This window comes from Hypanus sabinus, chromosome 6 (genome assembly GCF_030144855.1).
Source record: "Hypanus sabinus isolate sHypSab1 chromosome 6, sHypSab1.hap1, whole genome shotgun sequence".
Taxonomy (NCBI): domain Eukaryota; kingdom Metazoa; phylum Chordata; class Chondrichthyes; order Myliobatiformes; family Dasyatidae; genus Hypanus; species Hypanus sabinus.
In genome coordinates this window covers 69,812,053-69,833,099 of record NC_082711.1, presented here as the reverse complement: position 1 = coordinate 69,833,099, position 21,047 = coordinate 69,812,053, and the positions used below count along the sequence as shown (strand labels likewise).

General features: G+C 39.0%; 1 protein-coding gene across 1 annotated transcript in view; it reads left to right on the top strand.

Moving 5' to 3' along the window:
* Positions 1–21,047, top strand: part of lancl2 (LanC lantibiotic synthetase component C-like 2 (bacterial)) — a 54,124-nt gene that overhangs the window by 22,190 nt on the left and 10,887 nt on the right. The window contains exons 5-8 of the mRNA XM_059972380.1: positions 4,437–4,583; positions 7,390–7,572; positions 9,347–9,523; positions 16,840–16,912. Of these exons, the coding sequence (XP_059828363.1) occupies positions 4,437–4,583; positions 7,390–7,572; positions 9,347–9,523; positions 16,840–16,912 (580 nt within the window). The remainder of the gene's footprint in view (positions 1–4,436; positions 4,584–7,389; positions 7,573–9,346; positions 9,524–16,839; positions 16,913–21,047) is intronic.

Genomic DNA, 21,047 nt, shown 5'->3' with positions numbered 1-21,047 from the left:
GGTCCACAGACCCCTCAGTTAATGGTAAGGGTCCATGACATAAAAAAAGGTTGGGAACCGCTAATCTTCACAGTGCCCTTGCATTCTAATGATTCAACATTTTTTTTAAAAAAGTGGATGGGGAAATATCTTTTAATTTTTAAGTTGACATTAATATATGACATTTAAGTAAGAGCAGAAAAGATCTTCATTTAGCTTCTTAGTGAAGGTTAGCAACAATCCAAATGATTGGGACTATGCTATGATTGGCATAAAGTTTAAAGGACAAGTATGGCATTACGCAATGAAGGCAGACTGGTGACATGTTAAATAGGAACAAGAGGTCCAATATATATGATTTCCAATGTGTTCTGTAGTCCTGCCCTGTTGTATACAGGCACAATGGCTGAGAGAACAATTCAGTACCAACATTGAGTGTTCATCAAAAATAGCTGTGTTTTAGAAGGTCAAGACCCATTTGAAATTATATTGCAGAAGCCTCTTGTACCTTAATGTACCTTTTCTGCTCTTTTAATTATCATTTACCTCCTAAGATAATTTTTCAGAGATTTTCCTTTCTCTGCTGACACTCTGTAAATTTATCTTTTGGACGTGGAATGAATCTTGCGTTATCTCTTGAACCTGTTATTGGCATTTGCATATCTATCCTTGACTTTCAACAATTTAGTAGAATACGGTACTCAAGTTACAGTGTAAACAAGGCACAGTTGCTTGGTCTCCAAATACTCAGATTCTGTTTTGAGAATTTGCCATTCTGCTTGAACATTCTTAATTTTGTGTTCACAAAAGCAGGCCTTTCGTTATCTTGTATACCTTTGGTGTGGCAAGCAGAACTGCACACAACGGTCCTCATGTCGTAACCAAAGTTTTATGGAGTTACACCGTGACTTGCCAAATTTTATATTCAATATCCTGACCAATTTAAAGGCATACATGTTGCCTGCCACCTTTACCACCCTATCTACTTGTGTTAATGCTTTCCAGGATCAATGTGCATCCTAAGATCCATCTATATGCAAGTCCTCCGAAGGATCCTTACTCTTACTGTAGATTTTTCTGTCATATTTTTCTCTCAAAATGCACCACCTCACACTTGTCCATATTAAATTCCACCTGCAGTTTCTCTTCCCATATTTCTGATTGATCCTGCTGTATCCGCTGGCAGCTATCTTCACTATCTGCAACTCATCTGCAGGCTTACTAATCAAACTAGTTGATTTTGATCCAAATCATTAATATATTACCAGTGGAGGTCCCAGCACTTGTGGAAGACTAGTTGGAGAGGCACCCCTTCATTGCTATCCTGTTTTCTATGACAAAACTAATTTTGTATCCAGCTTACGAGCTGACCGTGGACCGCACGTGACTTAAATTCCTGGACCAGCGAAGTGTGAGAGGTCATGCGGTATGCATTTGTAATATAGATATTTTTATTGAAGCAAAAAAACATTTTATATACAGATACACATAAGAAAAAAAACAAGCAAACCAAAAACAGACAAAATACACCCACAACCTTGGTATGGTAAAAATTTCTTCCTTGTTCACAATTGAAAAATAGCAAAAATAAAATTCGATCAAGTAAGTTATGAGGTCCGAATGTGAATTAATCAAGTATATATTACTACACTAAGCGGATAGTAGCTGCACGGGAAGACAGGTACCCATACTAATTCAGTAGCCGAGGTGTAATGATGGTAATAAGGCCAAAAAGGAGACTCATATTTTTTTGTATGTTGCTAGTTTCCTCCTCACACTATACAAGATCTTTTCAGGTTTACTACAGGATATTAACTTTTTTATCCACTGGCTGTGTGAGGGAGGAAATTCAGATTTCTTGGCTATTGTAGGGATGACTTACAGTGGACTGAAAAGCTTGAGCATGTAGATATTAAGAAAGTGGATGTGCTGGAGCTTTTGGAAAGTATCAAGTTGGATAAGTCACCGGCACCAAATGAGGTGAACCCCAGGCTACTGTGGGAGGCAAGGGAGAGATTGCTGAGCCTCTGGCGATGATCTTTGCATCATCAACAAGGACAGAGAGGTTCTGGAGGATTGGAGGGTTGCGGATGTTGTTCCATTATTCAAGAAAGGGAGTAGAGATAGCCCAGGAAAGTATAGACCAGTGAGTCTTACTTCAGTGGTTGGTAAGTTGATGGCGAAGATCTGAAGAGGCAGGAGAGGTACAATAGGTACAACATTTGGAGAGGTACAATATGATTAGGAGTAGTCAGCATGGCTTTGTCAAGGGCAGGTTGTGCCTTATGAGCCTGATTGAATTTTTTGAGGATGTGACTAAACACATTGATGAAGGTAGAGACATAGGTGTAGTGTATATGGATTTCAGCAAGGCATTTGATGAGGTACCCCATGCAAGGCTTATTGAGAAAGTAAGGAAGTATGAGATCCAAGAAGAAATTGCTTTGTGGATCCAGAACTGGCTTGCCTACAAAAGGCAAAGAGTGGTTGTAGATGGGTCATAATCTGCATGCAGCTCAGTCACTAGTGGTGTGACTCAGGGCTCTGTTCTGGGTTTTATAAAAGACCTGGATGAAGAAGTGGAGGGATCGGTTAGTAAATTTGTTGATGACACAAAGGTTAGCGGTGTTGTGGATAGTGTGGAGGGCTGTCAGAGGCTACAGCGGGACATTGATAGGATGCAAAACTGAGCTGAGAAGTGGCAGATGGAGTTCAAGCTAGATAAGTGTGAGGTAGTTCATTTTGGTGGGTCAAATATGATGACAGAATATAGTATTAATGGTAAGACTCTTGGCAGTGTGGAGGATCAGAGGGATCTTTTGGTCCAAGTCCATAGACAAAGTTGCTGTGCAGGTTGACACTGTGGTTAAGAAAGCATACAGTGTATTAGCCTTCATCACTCATGGGTTTGAGTTTATGAGCCAAGGGGTACTGTTGCAGCTATATAGGACCCTGGTCAAACCCCACTTAGAGGACTGTGCTCAGTTTTGGTCACCTTACTCTAGACAGACAGACAGACATATTTTATTGATCCCGAGGGAAATTGGATTTCATAACAGCCGCACTAAGAATAGTGAAGAAATATAGCAATATAAAACCATAAATAAGTAAATAATAATAAGTTAATCGTGCAAAGTGGAAATAAGTCCAGGACCAGCCTATTGGCTTAGGGTGTCTGAAACTCCAAGGGAGGAGTTGTAAAGTTTGATGGCCACAGGTAGGAATAACTTCCTGTGCTGCTCAGTGTTACATCTCGGTGAAATGAGTCTCTGGCTGAATGTACTCCTGTGCCTAACCAGTACATTATGGAGTGGATGGGAGTCATTGTTCAAGATGGCATGCAACTTGGACAGTATCCTCTTTTCAGACACCACCGTCAGAGTCCAGTTCCACCCCCACAACATCACTGGCTTTACAAATGAGTTTGTTGATTCTGTTGGTGTCTGCTACCCTTAGCCTGCTGCCCCAGCGCACAACAGCAAACATGATAGCACTGGCCACCACAGACTCGTAGAACATCCTCAGCATCATCCAGCAGTTGTTAAAGGACCTCAGTCTCCTCAGGAAATAGAGACGGCTCTGCCCCTTCTTGTAGACAACCTCATTGTTCTTTGACCAGTCCAGTTTAATGTCAATTCATATCCCCAGGTATTTGTAATCCTCCAACATGTCCATACTGACCCCTTGGATGGAAACAGGGGTCACCGGTACCTTAGCCTTCCTCAGGTCCACCACCAGCTCCTTAGTCTTTTTCACATTAAGCTGCAGATGATTCTGCTCGCACCATGTGACAAAGTGAAGGATGTGGAAACCATAGAAAGGGTGCAGTCAAAGATGTTGCCTGGATTGGGGAGCATGCCTTATGAGAACAGGTTGAGTGAACTTGGCCTTTTTTTCCTTGGAGTGACGGAGAATGAGAGGTGACCTTATAGAGGTATATAAGATGATGAGAAGCATTGATCGTGTGGATAATCAGAGGCTTTTTCCCAGTGCTGAAATGGCTAACACGAGAGGGCACAGATTTAAGGTGCTTGGCAGTAGGTACAGAGGAGATTTCGGGGTTTTTATGCAGAGAGTGGTGAGTGTGTGGAACGGGTTGCCAGCGACAGTGGTGGAGGTGGATACAGTAGGGTCTTTTAAGAGATTCCTGAACAGGTATATGGAGCTCAGAAAAATACAGGGCTGTGGGTAACCCTAGATAATTTCTCAGGTAAGGACATGTTTGGCACAGCTTTGTGGGCCGAAGGGCCCGTATTGTACTGTATGTTTTCTATGTTGCTAAATAGTATGCTTAAATAATTTAAAACCACAATTTTACAAATTTGGTAGTATGACTGTAATTTAATGTTAAGAATTGGGTTGTTGACTTTAATTCAGTTTTCCTTTCTTCTTTCTTTGACTTCTCCAACCACAAAAATAAAACCTTTTTTATTCCAAACTCTAAACTTGACAAACAGGTGGTTAATGCTATAATTGAATCTGGCAAGAACTTCTCCAAGGAAGAGCGCAAAACGGAACGCTGTCCACTCTTGTATCAATGGCATAGAAAACAGTATGTTGGAGCAGCCCATGGCCTAGCTGGGATCTACTACATGCTGATGCAGGTTGGCTTCTAATTCTAAACTTTATTAGAATTGTTTGAATGCTGTTTTATTTTAAAGAGTCATTGGTTCCTGATGACCAAGATGCTCCATCCAAGCTAGTCCCAATTGCCAGTGTTTGGGTCAAAACCTTGTAAACCTTTCCAGTCTATATACCTATCCAGTTATATTTTAATAGTTGTTATTGTACCTGGCTCAAACACCTCCTCTGTCAGCTGATTCCACATAAATACCACCCTTTGATTTTTTTTTAAAAGGCTGCCCATCAAATTCACCTTAAATGTTTTCTCTTCTCTCCTTAAACCTAAGCCCTCTAGTTCTTGATTCTCCACCTCTGGGGTTGGAGGTGTTGTGTGGAGACTGAATGCATTCACCCAACCTATGCCCCTCATGATTTCATATACTTCTATAAGATCTTCTCTCAGTCTCTTTCACTCTAAAGAATAAAGTCCCAGCCTGTCCAATCTCTCCCTATAACTCTGTTCCCTATTTGGAAAATAAAGTTCTATTTGTGGTATTTGTATCATATTTTAACATAGCTAAATTCAATAATCTAGTGGACAGAGAAGGTAGCTAGAGAAAATTATAAGTAATGTAGTGTTACTTTTGATACCAAGAACTATAATATTATAACAAGCCAGTGAAAGAAAAAGATGTCAATCTAATGTATACCAATTATCCTAGCCCATGTTTAGTTGTTTAGAAGCAGCAGTACTTTGCCACTTTTGCTTATTAAAGAACAGATTGGACAGTAACTTCAGGTATCTGTACATTCATAGATTTAAACCAGGAGACTGAGAACTTTTCATTCTGCTTCTCCATGTTTCTTAAGTCACTTTTTGACAAATTCAACATCAAAGCATCTGAGGTTCCGGAACATGACATTAGGCACACCCTAAATGCGGTCAAAATAGTTTTCAATTTGTGTAAACTTTAACAAATAATCTTAATTACTACTGAATAAACCATAGCACTAAATTGTATTTTAAAAGCATCTTATATCTTAAATGTTATTGAGAATTTGAAAGAAACTTGCAATATCTTGGTCTACAGGAAACTTGAATATAATGAAAAGCGTTATGCTAAAACTTGGTCCATAACTTGTCTGGGTGTTCAAAGGCACAAGCCCTTGAAATGTACGTGTTGAATAATAGTTTTAAATCATTTTAAACATGCCCCCTAAATATGGAATAAGTGTTCCATGGAAGTAAAGTTCAGACCTGAACTCAGTAATTAAGATGTTCTCTTTGACTACATTTTTGAATTTGAAAAGTGCAGATGCTGGATTTGCAAAGGGGTCCATTAGTGTTTGAAAATTCTCGATTTGATATTTGTTGCACAATTTATAATAAAACTCTTTGAACTTAAACCATTATTTTCTGGTCCTTTGCATTTTAAACTTGAATGAGGATTTGCTGATTGTATATAATTATGTAATCAATATCTTCAATAATCCTAGAAGTATTTAGCATAGCCTAATGTGTTCAGGTGTAGACTGTTACAGAAAATGTTGCTTGCATTTGAAATATTCTCTCCAGATACTATTCTTAGGACTGTAAAAACATCTGAGTTTTTTTGTTCCTTTTAAATTTTGTTAGTGGAAGTGCAAAATAGATTGTTCTACATCTGTAATCCATTGTTTTCATCAGTTAAATCAATTATTTCATTCAAATGATATTCTATTGAAGTTGAAAAATGCAGAGATGTTTAAATTGAGTAGTCTAAAATTTAAATGTCAGTATATTGAAAATGGCCGCTGACAGTCATCCAGAATTCCTATTCCTGATGTGAACAGTGATTTCAGTAAAACTATGTACACATGCCACTGATGGAAAAGATAAATCCTAGTTTAATGTTCCTGGCTCTTGCATTTCTTACCGAAATTTGCCCTTTATAAAAATAAATCTCCTTATCAGAAATATATTTTGATGTGGTGATAAATTGATACATTAATCACATCTATCCAGGATGAAATGTTCCGTATGAGAAAACGCTTTGCTATTGGTAATATTAGCCCTGTGGAATACTTTCCTATAATGCTGAACAGAGCAGATTTGAAGATGCATCAGCCTTTCAGAGAAGTTTGCTCTCATGCATCAACAACATAAATTTACTTTAAAAACAAAAGCATTAAAAAAAATAATAATCAGAAGCAGTAGAAAATGTATTGGAAACAGGCAAGTTTCTTCAGAAGAATTTAGGACAGCGGAATAATTACATAAGTTGTGTCCAGATACTCAATCTCATTTACTTGCAGAAGTGTGATCACTAAGCTCCATCTGAAAAGCAATGTTTGTTAATATAAAAAGAGTTGTGAACATTTGTGTAAAGCTGTAATTCATGCGATAATTAACAGCTCAAGAAGTTGTGTACTTAGCTCATCAGAGCAAACTTGATTCAATCTATCTGGCAAGAATCTGATGTTACTCTCTTAACTTCCTACTTTATGCTCCCCATGATTTCATTGACTAAGTAAATTGTGTAAGTGACGCAGAGGCATCTGTTTTTAACATTAGATGTGTTAAGGTGAAATCAATATTTTTTGACTGAGAACTAGAATAATCCTACAAGCTTGCACCTGATTTGATTGATTGACTTAAAATATTTTTCTATTTATTTTCTCACTTTTACAAAATAAAAACTCACTCCACAGGTATATGTTGTTATTGTCTCTTATTGTAATGGAGTTTAGTTTTGCATTCCCAGCTGTAACAAAAAGAACTTACCAAAAATATGTTTATTTTAATGTTTTTGAATGCTGTTTGTTGGGATTTAAAAAAAAAATTAAAAAAAATAAATTCTGTTCCAGCCAAGTTCAAAGGTGGAGCAAGAGACTTTGATTGAATTGGTAAAACCCAGTGTGGACTACGTGCGACATAAAAAGTTCAGGTCTGGAAATTATCCTTCGTCATTAAGCAATGAAACCGATAGACTGGTTCATTGGTGCCATGGTGCTCCTGGTGTTATACACATGTTGCTACAATCTTATAAGGTTAGTATTTTTTTAAAGGCTCTTTCAGGAATTTTCTGTCATGGAATATGGTTTTATTTTAAAACAGCACTTCCCTTTCTTCGTGATCACACTTAATTAACGTAGCTATAAAGGAAGTGAAGAGGAGCATGTTGATATTTTTTCTAAGGCAAGCCTAAATGTGAGGATCATTTTGGAGCCATGTAATTGCCATAAAATACAATCTCATAGAATGATAGATTTCATACTTCACCTGCCTTGTGCTTTTCCTTCGTGAATTGGCTGAAGTACCTTAAAGTAACATATTCTTATCAATATTTACTCTTGCATTCCAATTATTAATTTCTTTAGCCAGTTGGTGTACAGTGAACAAGGTATATAAGGGGATTAAAGGTAAACATTTCTTTTTGATGAATGGAGGTGAGGGAAGAGATGAATGGGCAGCTGTAGATCTTCTGGTAGCAGGGATTATTGCCAGGAGGGAGATTAATGAGGAGAGATGAACGGACAAAGGAATCTGGAGGGAGTAATCCATGTGTAATGTTCTTCGGAATCCTGAAGGCAATTGACCGCTGTACCCAGCACCGGCATACTGCAATACTGCTGGCACCAAACTGTACCAACTTCCGTCGTTCCTCTGTACCTGTCATCAGCATGGAGAGGGGATTCCCACTGCATGGGCAACAGACGGATCTCCATATCAACTCTGCCCTGGCTTGCACCCGGGAGAAGCCACTCTCAGTAACTACCACAGGTGCAGTACCCATGGTTGACCACGACCGATGGAGGCCACAATGTTCTGCAAAGGAAGTCCTCATCCTGGGAACAGACACGGCAGAGACAAAGGAACTTTGAAAGGGGAATGGCATTTTTACAGGAGACAGTGAAAAGATGTCAAGATAGCCATGGGAATTGGTGAATTTGGGAAAGGTATCAGTAGACATTCCATCTCCAGTGATGGAGACAGAGAAATTGGAAAGGGGAGAGAGGTATCAGAAATGGACGAAGTGAATTTAAGGGCAGAGGGGATGTTGGAGGTAAAGTTGACAAGTTCAGCATGGGTGCATGAAGCAACACTAAAGGAATTGTCAATGTAGTTGGGGACCATTATCAGGGAAGATTTAGAATGTGCACTGTTCCATGTAGCCAACGAAAAGGCAGATGTAGCTGGGGCTCATGCAGGTACCCATGGCTACATGTACAGAGCTGGAAAAGAAATTGTTGAGGGTGAGGACCAGTTCTGCTAGATGGAGGAAGGTGGTGGTGGAGGCAAGCTGGTCCAGTCTGGTGTCAAGAAAGAAGCAGAGAGCTTTAAAGCCATCTTGATGGGGGTTAGAAATACATAGGGATTGGACATCCATGGTGAAAAGGAGGTAATCAGGGCCATGAAATATCACCTCTAACTTGCGGCCCCTTCTCCTTTGGTGATCCAATCTCCTCTCCTCTCAGATTCATTCTTCTCCAGCTCTTTGCCTCTTCCATTTACCAACTCCTTGCTTTTTTACTTCATCTGTCTCCCCCACCCACCTGGCTTCAACTATCACCATCTTTCTTGTCTTCCTTCCCCCTAGCCACCCCCACCTTCTTATTCTGGCATCTTCCCCATTCCTTTCCAGTCCTGATGAAGTCTCGGCCTGAAGCATCGACTGTCTATCCATTTCCATTGACATGGCCTGAACTGCTGAGTTCTTTCAGCATTTTGTATGTGTTTCTCTGACAATTTCCAGTATGCTGTCACAGTACCCATTTGACCTTCGATACTAAGATTAAAATTGAAATTTTTTTCTCCATACAGACTTTCAAAGAAGAAAAGTACCTGAGGGATGCAACTGAGTGCAGTGATGTTATCTGGCAGCGAGGGCTACTGCGGAAGGGTTATGGAATCTGCCATGGAACTGCAGGAAATGGATACTCTTTCCTTTGTCTATACAAGTTAACTCAGGACAAAAAATATCTCTACAGAGCTTGTAAGGTGAGTTGAAAAATGGATGGAATAATAAATATATGAATTTTGTATCTAATTAAATAGTACAGAGTAGCAATTGTAACACCCTATGCATGCATTATTTCATTGTAGGTATTTCATTTTCTATACCTGCTTCCAATTTGAAGTTTTCTATTGGCGTGTCTTATGCATTGGGCAAGTAAGTGATGGTGTGAGCATCTAATAAAGGGTGCTTAAACTGGAATGAAATGGGATGAAGAGGATGTGGAAAAAGTTAGAAGTTAGTAGAACAGATAATTCCACTAAAGTAGGTTGTAAGGGATTGTGGCTGATTCTCTCCTAACTCTATTTTCACTGCACAGGATCTCATCCCTCTCTCTACTTCGATATGTCTTTAGATATGATGTATTATGTATCATAATCTCTGGCCTCTTAGCCTTAACATTAAGAATATTCTATAGCCTGTCCAAAATGTCATTGACCCTGTACCCATGAGACAACACTCCATCCTGGTATCTCATTTCAGGCACAACATCTCCTGTTTGTTCCTTTAACTATTGAGTCTCCTATCACAACTGTCCTCAGGGCCCCACCCCTCTGCCACTCTGGTATTCCAGAGTAGCATTTACAAATCTTCTATCCAGCATTTTTGTCCCCTTCTAGTTCAGATGCAATAGGTTTCCTTGTACAGGTGATCCAAAAACTTTTCTCTTGCTGAGCCTCAGAGCCAGTCACTGTGCCTCCAACAGTGCTACTGTTGCTGTTCCTCCCTAGCGGTATCCAGATATTGTTAATGCTGAGGGGAATGGTCACAGGGAAACCGGGCTCTATCTGTCTCTTCCCCTTGCATCACCTGGTGATCATTCAGCTCGCTGCAACATACATCTTAGGTGTGACTACCTTCACTAAAGCCCTTGTCTCCAATTCTCTCAGCATCTTGAAAAGTCCAATGCCCAAATCTAGCTCCAATTCTTTAATCAATCAGCAGATGTACCTGGGTGTACTTCCTACACATGTATCTTTGGGGACACTGGGAGTCTCATTGATCTACATCTTTCAGGAGTAGCAAACCACTGGCCTAACTGACATCCAACTGCACTCATTCTAAATGGTAAAGTTAAAAATAATTTGCTTGACTTCACTTCTTTCCTTCCTCTGCTTAACTCCTCTGAGCCAAAGGCTCAGTACTTACATTCAAACACTGCACTCAGGAATTCAAACTCTGCTATTCATGATTAGAACTCTTGGCCTTGCCTTTGTTTTATTCACTGTCCTCTTTGCAGATTAGCCAATCAGACTGTTTCGATGTTCTGTGCAATGTTTTATGTTTATAGTTCGTATAATATAACTTGCCATACTTAAGTAGAACATGGAACATAGTACAGCACAAGAATAGGCTCTTCAGCCCATAATGTCTGTGCTGGTCATGACAATTTAAACTACATATGGTCCCTATCCCTGCCAGTTAGTGTTTATATGTAAATGCCTTTTAAACATTGCAGTCATATCTGCTTCCCCCCCCTCCCTTCCCATCTGAGTTAAGAAAACTGGCCTAGTACTGTAAATCACTTTCTTTAAGCTTTTTCCCTCTCAACTGAAATCAGAATTGGATTTATTGTCACTGACTTAGCTGATGTTAAATATATTTGAAGCACTGTCTGAGGCGGCAGTACAATGAAAAGACAAAAAAAATTACTATAAAATAGTGCAAGAAGAAGGAATATTGAGGTAGTTTTCATGAGCTAACAAACTGTTCAGAAATCTGATGGAGGAAAAGAACCTGTTACTGAATCATTGAGTGTGGGTCTTCAGGCTCTTGTACTTCCTCACAGATGGCCGTAGCAAGAGGAAGGAATGTCCCAAATGGTGAGAGTCCTTAAGACCTAGGAGCACAATTAGGCCATTCAACCCATCAAGTCTGTTCCACCATTCCATCATAGCTGATTTATTATCCGTCTCAACCACTTTTCCTGCCTTAGCCCCTTAGCCTTTAACACTCTGATAAATCAACCTAACCACCTGCACCTTAAAATGTACCAAATGACTTGGCCTGCATAGCCTTCTGTACCAAAGAATTCCATACTTTCAGTGCCCTCTAGCTAAACTCACCAAGACCAGATGGACTCCACCCCAGGGTTCTGACAGGTAGCTGAAGAGATTGTGGAGACATTAATGACGACCTTTCAAGAATAACTAAATTTTTGAAATTATTGGAAATCATTGGAAAATTGCAAATGATATTCCACTCTTTAAGAATGGAAGAAGGCAGAACAAAGGCAATTATAAGCCAGTTAACCTGACTTCAGTGGTTGGAAAAATGTTGGAGTTTCCCTGTCTTGTTATTTTATACTGTCTTTGACTTCCCTTGTCAACCACAGTTGACTCATCCTCTCTTGAATACTTCTTTATCTTTGGTTTGCATCTTTTCTGCACCTTCCAAATTTATCCCAGATGCACCACTGCACGAGCCATACTTCAAGAATTTTGCATCATCCCTTCTATTTTTTTTAAAACTTTTTTTATTGCATTTTTAAATGGTTACAAAGTATGAAAAAACAATGTATATAACCCATACCCCCTCCCCTTAACCCCTCCCCCCTAACTGCCCTATAGAAAAAAAAAGAAAGAAAGAAAGAAAGAATGCCTGGTTGTTGGAAGATCTCCACATGCTCCATGGAATTCGTAATAACTTTAATATGTATATTTATTTCATTCCCCTAATAACCAATTGTTTCATCTTCAGAGCATCTATATATTTAATCCTGTCTTTTGTAAATAAGAGCTCCAAATTTTCAAAAATGTTTCATATTTATCTCGTAAATAATAAGTAATTTTTTCTAATGGAATACAACCATAGATTTCTTTCTTCCAAGAATCTATACTTAAATGTGTATCCGATTTCCAAGTAACTGCAATAGCTTTTTTGGCTACTGCCAGTGCAATTTTTATAAATTCTTTCTGATACTTATTTAGTTTGAGTTTCGGTTTTATCCCTTCAATATCACCTAGTAAAAATAATATTGGATTATGAGGAAATTGTGTTCCTGTAATTTGTTCCAGTAAAAGTCTTAAATTTGTCCAAAAAGGTTGAATTTTAGTGCATCATCCCTTCTAGTGTTCCATTTCAATCTTTGTGGCTGTCTGCAAGGAGACAAATCTCAAGGTTGTATGAAGTATTGTTTGTGTTGTTCCTTTTTGTGCTTTGTGGTGCATCGGGCGGTATTTTTGCAGTTTCTGTAACATTTGACTTTTTTGTGAGGCTGAGTTGCTAGTTTAATGGTTAACCCTGCACAGATGGAAAACATGCAAGAAGCCGGCTGGATTCGAACTTGGGACCAGTCGCCTTAAAGTCTGGTGCTGATGCCACTACACCACCAGCCAGCTTATGTATGAAGTATACATACCTTAATAATAAATGGACTTTTTTTTTTTATTTATTTTATTGTGTACAGTTCTGGTCACTGAATTGTAGGAAAGATGTCAACAAAATAGAGAGAGTACAGAGGAGATTTACTAGAATATTAGCTGGGTTTCAGCACCTAAGTTACAGGGAAAGGTTGAACAAGTTAGGTCTTTATTCTTTGGAGCATAGAAGGTTGAGGGGGGACTTGATAGAGGTATTTAAAATTATGAGGGGGATAGATAGAGAAAATGTGGATAGGCTTTTTCCATTGAGAGTAGGGGAGATTCAAACAAGAGGACATGAGTTGAGGGTTAGGGGGCAAAAGTTTAGGGGTAACAGGAGGGGGAATTTCTTTACTCAGAGAGTGGTAGCTGTGTGGAACGAGCTTCCAGTAGAAATGGTAGAGGCAAGTTCAATATTGTCATTTAAAGTAAAATTGGATAGGTATATGGACAGGAAATGGAGGGTTATGGGCTGAGTGCAGGTCGGTGGGACTAGGTGAGAGTAAGCGTTCAGCATGGACTAGAAAGGCCGAGATGACCTGTTTCCATGCTGTAATTGTTATATGGTTATATACTTTGAACAATCAACTGTGGCCAACTCCTTTCTCATGCCTATGTAATTCCCTTTACTCCACTGTAATACTGATACATCCAATTTTAGCTTCTCCTTCACAACTTCCTGGTGAATTCTATCATCATATGATCACTACCGTCCTTTACCTTTAAGTTTCCTAATCCAATCTGGGTTATTACATGTGACTCAATCCAAAATTGCTATTCCCTTAGAAGGTTCAACCACAAGTTGCTCTAAAAAGCCATCTTGTCGTTATTCTACAAATTCCCTCACTTGGAATCCAGCACCGACTAAATTTTTCCAATCTACCTGCATATCGAAAACATCATGATTATCACAACACTGTCCTTTTAACATGCATTTTCTATCTCTTGTTGTAATTTGTAGCCCAAATCCTGGCTGCTGTTCGGAGATCTATGTGGCTTCCATCAGGATCTTTTTACCCTTGCAGTTTCTTAACAATACCCACAAGGACTCTACAATTTGATTTCATTTTTTTAACAATAGGGCTATCACACCCTTCTGCCTACCTGCCTGTCCTTTCGTTACAATGGAACATCCTTGGATGTTAAGCTCCCATCTATGGTCTTCTTTCAGCCACGACTTGGAGAAGTTCACAGTATCATACCTGCCAGTATCTAATTGCGCTATAAGATCACCTACCTTATTTCGTATACTGTGTAGGTTCAAATATAACAGCTTCGGTCCTGTATTTATCATCCTTTTTGGTTTTGGCCCCCTGTTACATTTGAACTCACCCCACTTACTGCAATTTTCCTCTATCATCTGCCTGTACTTCCTCAGAGTCTCACTACACACTGCATCTACTTGCCAACTACCCCATTGCTTATGGTCATCATTATGATCAGCCCTATCATTGATGATGGATGCTGCCATTTTGTGGCAAGCTTTGTGAAGACATCTTCAATGGTAGGGATGGTTGTACCCATGATGGAGCCAGCTGAGTCTACGGCCCTCTGCAGCTTCTTGTGGTCCTGTTCATTGAAGACTCTATTTCAGGCTGTGATGCAACCAATCAGAATGCTCTCCACTGTGCATCTAAAGAAATTTGCAAGAGACTTTGGTAACATACTGAATCTCCTCAAACTCTAATGAAGAGTGTGCGCTGCTCTCTATGTTTGACATTTCTTTCTGGGGATAAAACTTCTGACTATCGATGCTATCCATCAGATTACCTTTCAGCCTTTGCTCCTGAGAAAACAATCCAAATTTGTCCAACCTCTCTTTATAGCTAATGTGCTCTAATCCAGACAACATACTGGCTAGATGGTTCAATTCACTTAAGTGTCAGAGGTGTAGGGATGCTGAAGCAACAGCTCTCTTGATTTTTTTGAGATACTCTTTTCCTTTGTTTTCTCTATTATAACTTCCTCATGTATGAGCACCACTTTTTATGCAGTTACACTAAATAAATGATCCAGTGCTTGAGCACAGTGGTATATGTTGATGTTGAAGCTCTTCAGGGATGTTCTACAGAATCTCTTTTTTATGCCTCCCATGTGATCATCAGTTAGTTCTCCATAAAGTAACTGCTTAAGTATTCTGTCCTTAGACATTCTTCTCATATATCCTGCCCAATCACATGTAATTCTTTTAACAATGGCTTTTGGGACATAATCTGTGTGTTTTGGAATCTTGCCACTTCACATGGAGTATTCTACATAGTTAGGCCACATGGAAATGGTTGAATTGTCTGGCATGCCTTTCATACACTATACAATCTCACAAGCATAAAGTGGGCATGACAACAGCATAATATACCTTCACCATGGTCTATAGACTGATTCCTCTTCCTTTCCAAGCTTCTCAATCTTCCAGAAGTGGTGATGGCTTTGTTATCTTGTCTTCATTTTCATTGTTGACTGATCTGGAGAGAGTGCTATACAGAAAGCCTCTGACCATTCACAGGGACATTTGATTCTGTGCATGGGTTGTTTTGAGTGTGCTGGTTGTGAAGTGAATTGTGATAGAAATTGTCCAGAACAATTTTTTTGCATCAGGTTTACCATTCTTTAAGCAGTCTTTAGGTTCCAGAAGTGTTAATTTTGTACATTAATTTATGCTTTGTGTGTGTGTATGCCTACAATAAAAATGTAGGCTTGATTTTAAAGCTAACATCTAATCCTGACAAAGCCATGTCTCTTAGCCAAATTCACCTCATTTGGCTTTTCTAATCTTCTGTTTTTTGGTGCTAGGAGGAATGCTTATGCCTATGCCCACTCCCCCTCATCCCCTATCTATTAACATCTATCTCCATAATTGTAATTGATGCCATAGTCTTGTTTGAAACTTGAATGCCTTGTTAAAACCTTAACCCTGGCCATGCCATTTGATTATCATACACAATGGTCTTGTCCACAGTACATATACTAATATGTTTCTTCTGTCCATTTGTGTTGGCCTTGAGCTAAGGTTGTTCATGATTTAGTTTATCTGAAGGTGTGTGCCTGTTAGCCAGGAAAAAACATTTCGCAGAGAACTGAACTCCAGTCTAAATATCTGAATTCTTTCTTTTCTACCTACAGCTAAACAACACAGTCATATGTGATGTTTGTTCATTTATTTTATTATAATTGATTTATTAGATTATCACCAAAGCTAAAGTGTGATGAGGAAATGTTTATCAATTTACAATCTAAAAATTATCAGACTGTATGGCAGAATTCTAGTAGCTTCACCGCATTGAGAGGGAAATATCTTTATTTCTTACTCCTTCCGTCTCTCAATGTAATAACTTGTCTTGGACTTCTTCATTAGTTAATATGAAGGAATACAGTTTTGATCATATTATTCAGCACTTAACTTTTTTAATCCTACCGTCAGGAGTCTTGAAACAGTGTATGTGTTCAATTTTTTTAGTTATCTATATTTATTAGTCACTAATTCTGAACTATCAAATTGTTAAAAATAAATGTGTTGTCCATTGGTGCATTTGCGACTTATTATAATTTTCATTGACTGCATCATGGTGTCTCAATTGAAACCAAAAATACAAAACATTCCTCAGTGTTCTATTTTGACTATATCCTTTCTTTAAATTTCAAAACTGGCCCAATTTCATTATTCCTCAAGAGGATGTGGGCACATAATTAGCTTTTAATCCTGATTATTGTAAAACCAGCTATGGGGTATATGACAGTGAGTTGATGATTTAACCAGCTTCCCCTCTCTTTTGAGCCGTTTTACAATTTCACATTTTTTTCTGTAAGCCTTTATACGCCTGATATTCTATGCTTTTTTCTCTGAGCTTTTATACGCTTGCTACTCGCAAGCAATTTTTGATTAATTGTTTAAAACAATAAAAAAACAAGCTAAATGCATCTTTGAAACTTCTCGTTTATAGTTTGCAGAATGGTGCTTGGATTATGGGACTCACGGATGCCGCATTCCTGACAGACCATATTCTTTGTTTGAAGGTAATACATTGTGCAATAGTTGACCTTTTAATAATGTTTTGAGATGATGCAAATCTCTGTATGATTTGACAATCTGAAACAAATTCAGTTTTGTGAAAATACTTAACAGGCCGGGTAGCTTTTTTGGAGAGAAAAACAGAGTTAATGTTTCAGTTGAACAAGTCTTCATCTGAAAATCACAAATAAAAGCTGCAGATGCAATAAGCTAGAAATAAAAATAAAATTCTAGAAGATCTCTGCCCTGTGGGGTGTTGTAGAATGGAACGTTCCAGGGCTGTAAGTACATAATTCTCTCAAGTTCTGGCACCTGTAGACTGGTGATGAAAAGGCATATTGTATGTTTATCTTCATGGGCTGGTGCATTGAGCAGAGGGACTGGGATGCCATGTTACAGCTGTACAAGATGTTGGACTATACTTGGATTATTGTGTGTGCTTTTGGTTTCCATGCTATAAAAAGGATGTGATTAAGCCTGAGAAGGTACAGAAAATATTCAGAAGGATATTACTTGGATTGGAGGGTTTAAGTTTTAAATTGAGACTGTATAGGCTGGGACAACACAGCAGGGTGAGGGGTAAACCTATAGAGCAGGGGGCCCAAACTTTTTTATGTCATGGGCCAATACCATTAACCAAGGGGACTGTGGACCCCTGACACAGAGGTTTAAAATCATAGCGAAGATATAGTGAATGGGCACAGTCATTTTCCAGTTTAGTGAAGTCTAAAACTAGAGGGCACAGGTTTAAGGTGAGAGTGGAAAGATTTGAAGTGATAAGTTTTACCCACTCATAGGATGGTGGATATTGTGGGGGGGGGGTGCGGGGGGGCAGGATTAAAAACTGCCAGAGAAGTGGTAGTGGAAGTACAATCGCAATTTTAAAAGATGTGGATAAGGAATTTCAGCCAAACACTATCAAAGGGAATTAACTCAGGTAGGCAACATGAACGAGTCAGGCTAAAGGGCCTATTTCTGTGCTGAATGACTGTTAGAGCAGCATCTGTGGAAAAAGAAATGTTAACATTTCTGAATGAAGAGCCTTTGTCAGAAGTGAGAAAGAGAGAAAGCTAGATATTTTGGGTAGCAGAGAAGGTGGAGAGGTTAATATATGAGAACAAAATAAGTATATGTTATATCATGAAGTAATCATACAAGATGGGCAGTTGAGCTCTTCTGGCTGTAGAATGTGTTATTAAATTTATGAAGGATGGGTCAGAATATACAAAGGAAAGAAAGAGAGTGGCAAAGAAAAATGACCAGTCCTGATGCAATGAAAGTGCAAGATACCTGAAGATGCAGACTTCAAAACTGAGTTCTGCTGGTCGCAGACAAAAGATAACATGCTGTCCCCCAAGACAAGGTGAAAAAGATGCCATTGCTGGGTTGATCTACAAATTGATAAGCATTGTATTTTTTTTAAGTTTGCGGTTTCTGAAGCAAATATCAGATTCTGATATTCTCCTAAATATTTCCTATATTTTCCATTCTTATTTTGGAGTAATTGTATCTGCAGTATTACATTTATACATAGTTTCAAGTGATGTAATTCTTAGATTTGGATCCTGTAAACCCAAACATTATTGGTACAAGTAAATTCCTCCAAATAAATGGAATACTATTTAATGAGGCTACCATTTTCCATTAAATATTTGCTATTATATTGAGTCAGGACTCAATACCCATTAAGCTTGTAATGGAATTTGAACAGATTGCATGAATTATGAATTGAACATATTAACGCTCTAAATACTGTAAGAGTAGATTTATTGCACGTTATACTTTATGGGGGGGTGGATGTTGTATGCCAAAATGACACAAAAGTTTCATGTAGATGATGTGACAATTGGTAGTGTTGGTGGTAGGTGCTTGTTGTATAGGACACTGATAGGATGCAGAGCAGGGCTGAGAAGTGGCAGATGTAGTTTAGTATGCAAAAATATGAAGTGATACTCTTTGGAAGATCAAACTTTAAGACAGAGTACAAGATTCAGAGACAGGGTCAGTGGTATGGAATGCTGATTCCTAGAATGGTGAGTTGGCCTTCATTAATCGGGGTATTGAGTTCAAGAACTGCAAGGTCATTTTGCAACTCTCTAAAACCCTGGTTAGAACAAAGAACAGGACAGTACAGGAACAGGTGCTTCAGCCCACAATATTATGCTGAACCAGCTAAAAAGTAAATCCAAAATCCCCCAAAACAAATCCATCCTACCTACACAATGACTATATCCTTCTGACTTCCTCCCATTCATGTGGCTGTCTGAACGTCCCTTAAAAGCCTGTAATGTATTTGCCTCCATCTGAATTCCAGGCATCCTCCACTCTCTTGAGTAAAAAAACTTATCCCTCACATCCCCTTTGAACCTACTCCCCTTCACTATCACTCTGGTATTAGACATTACTACTCTGGAAAAAAGATAGTCCTTGTCTACTCGTTCTATGCCTTGTATATTCTTATAAACTTCTATCAGATCTCCCCTCAGCTTCTGCTCCAAAAAAAAAATAACCCAAGTTTGTCTAGCCTCTCATGATAGCACCTGCCCTGTAAACCAGGCAGCATCCTGGTAAACCTCTCCAAAGCCTTAACATCCTTCCTATAGTGTGGCGACCAGAACTGTATGCAATACTCCAGATATAACTTTAAAACCAGAGTTTTATAAAGTTGCAACATAACCTCTTCACTTTTGGACTTAATGCCTCAATTAATAAAAGCAAGCATTCCATAAGCTACCTTAACCACCCTATCAACCTATGTAACCTCTTTCATGGAGCTGTGAATATGGACCCCAAGATCTCTGTTCAGCAACACTGTTAAGGGTCTTGCCATACCAAAGTATAGCACCTCAGATTTATCTGGGTTAAACTCCATCTGCCATTTCTCTGCCCATGCCTGCATCTGATCTGTATTGCACTGTATTGTTCGCCAGTCTTCTACACTATCCATATCTCCATCAATCTTGGCATCATCCACAAGCTTACTGACCTACACATCTACACTTTCATCCATGTCACTTACATACTTCACAAATACCAGAGGTCCCAGCACCGATCCCGGTGAATCACAGGTCTCCAGCTTGAATGAGTCCCTTCAACCGTTACTCTGTCTTCTATGCATAAGCCACTTCTGAATCCACATAGCTAATTTGTTGCATCCTATTAGCCTTCCATGAGGGACTTTGTCAAATGCCTCACTAAAATCAATGTAGACAACGTCCACTGCTCTACCTTCATCAGTCTTTCTTGTCACCTTGTCAAAAATCTTAATCATCTTGGTAGAGTGTGATCTACCCCACACAAAGCCAAGCTGGATCTCCCTAAGTAGGCCACAAGTTTCCAAGTGCTCATATATCCTGTCCTTAAGAATTTTCTGCAGCAATTTCCCTACAACTGACGTGAGACAAGGATTCTCTTGTTACTTCTTAAATAGAGGTACAACATTTGCAGTTCTCTGGCTAATAACCTGGGGTAAATCCCATCAGGTGCTGGGAGTTATCTATCTTAATACTCATTAGGCAATCAAACACTTACTCTTCCTTGATCTCTAAACATCCTAATATATTAATGCACTCAGCACTGATCTCCTGATCCTCCGGGCCCTTTGCCTTGGAAGTACTGAAGCAAGGTACTCATTAAGTACCTCACTCACATTCTCTACTTCCAAGCAAGTGTAAGGCCACACTTGGAGTATTCCATTCCATTCATTATAGAAAAGATGTGGAAGCTTTACAAAGAATGCAGAGAAGATTTATCAGGATACTGCCTGGATTAGAGAACATGTCATGAGGAAAGGTTGAGTGAGCTACAGCTTTTCTCTTTGAATCAAAGGAGGATGAGAGGATACTTGATAGAGGTATATAAAATTATGAGTGGCATAGACTGAGTACTGTAGAAAGCCAGTGTCTTTTTCCCAGGAAGGAAATGGCTAATACTGTATGAAAGGGCATAATATGAGATGTGATTGGTGGAGAGGGTAGTGGAGGAGGTCAGAGGCAGGGTTTTTTAACCGAGAGTGGTAGGTGCATGGAAAGCTCTGCTGGGGATAATGGTAGAGCCGGATACTCTAGGACTCTTGGACTCATGAATGAAAAAATATGGAGGGCTTTGTGGGAGGGAAGGGCTATTTGGAGTAGGTTTAAA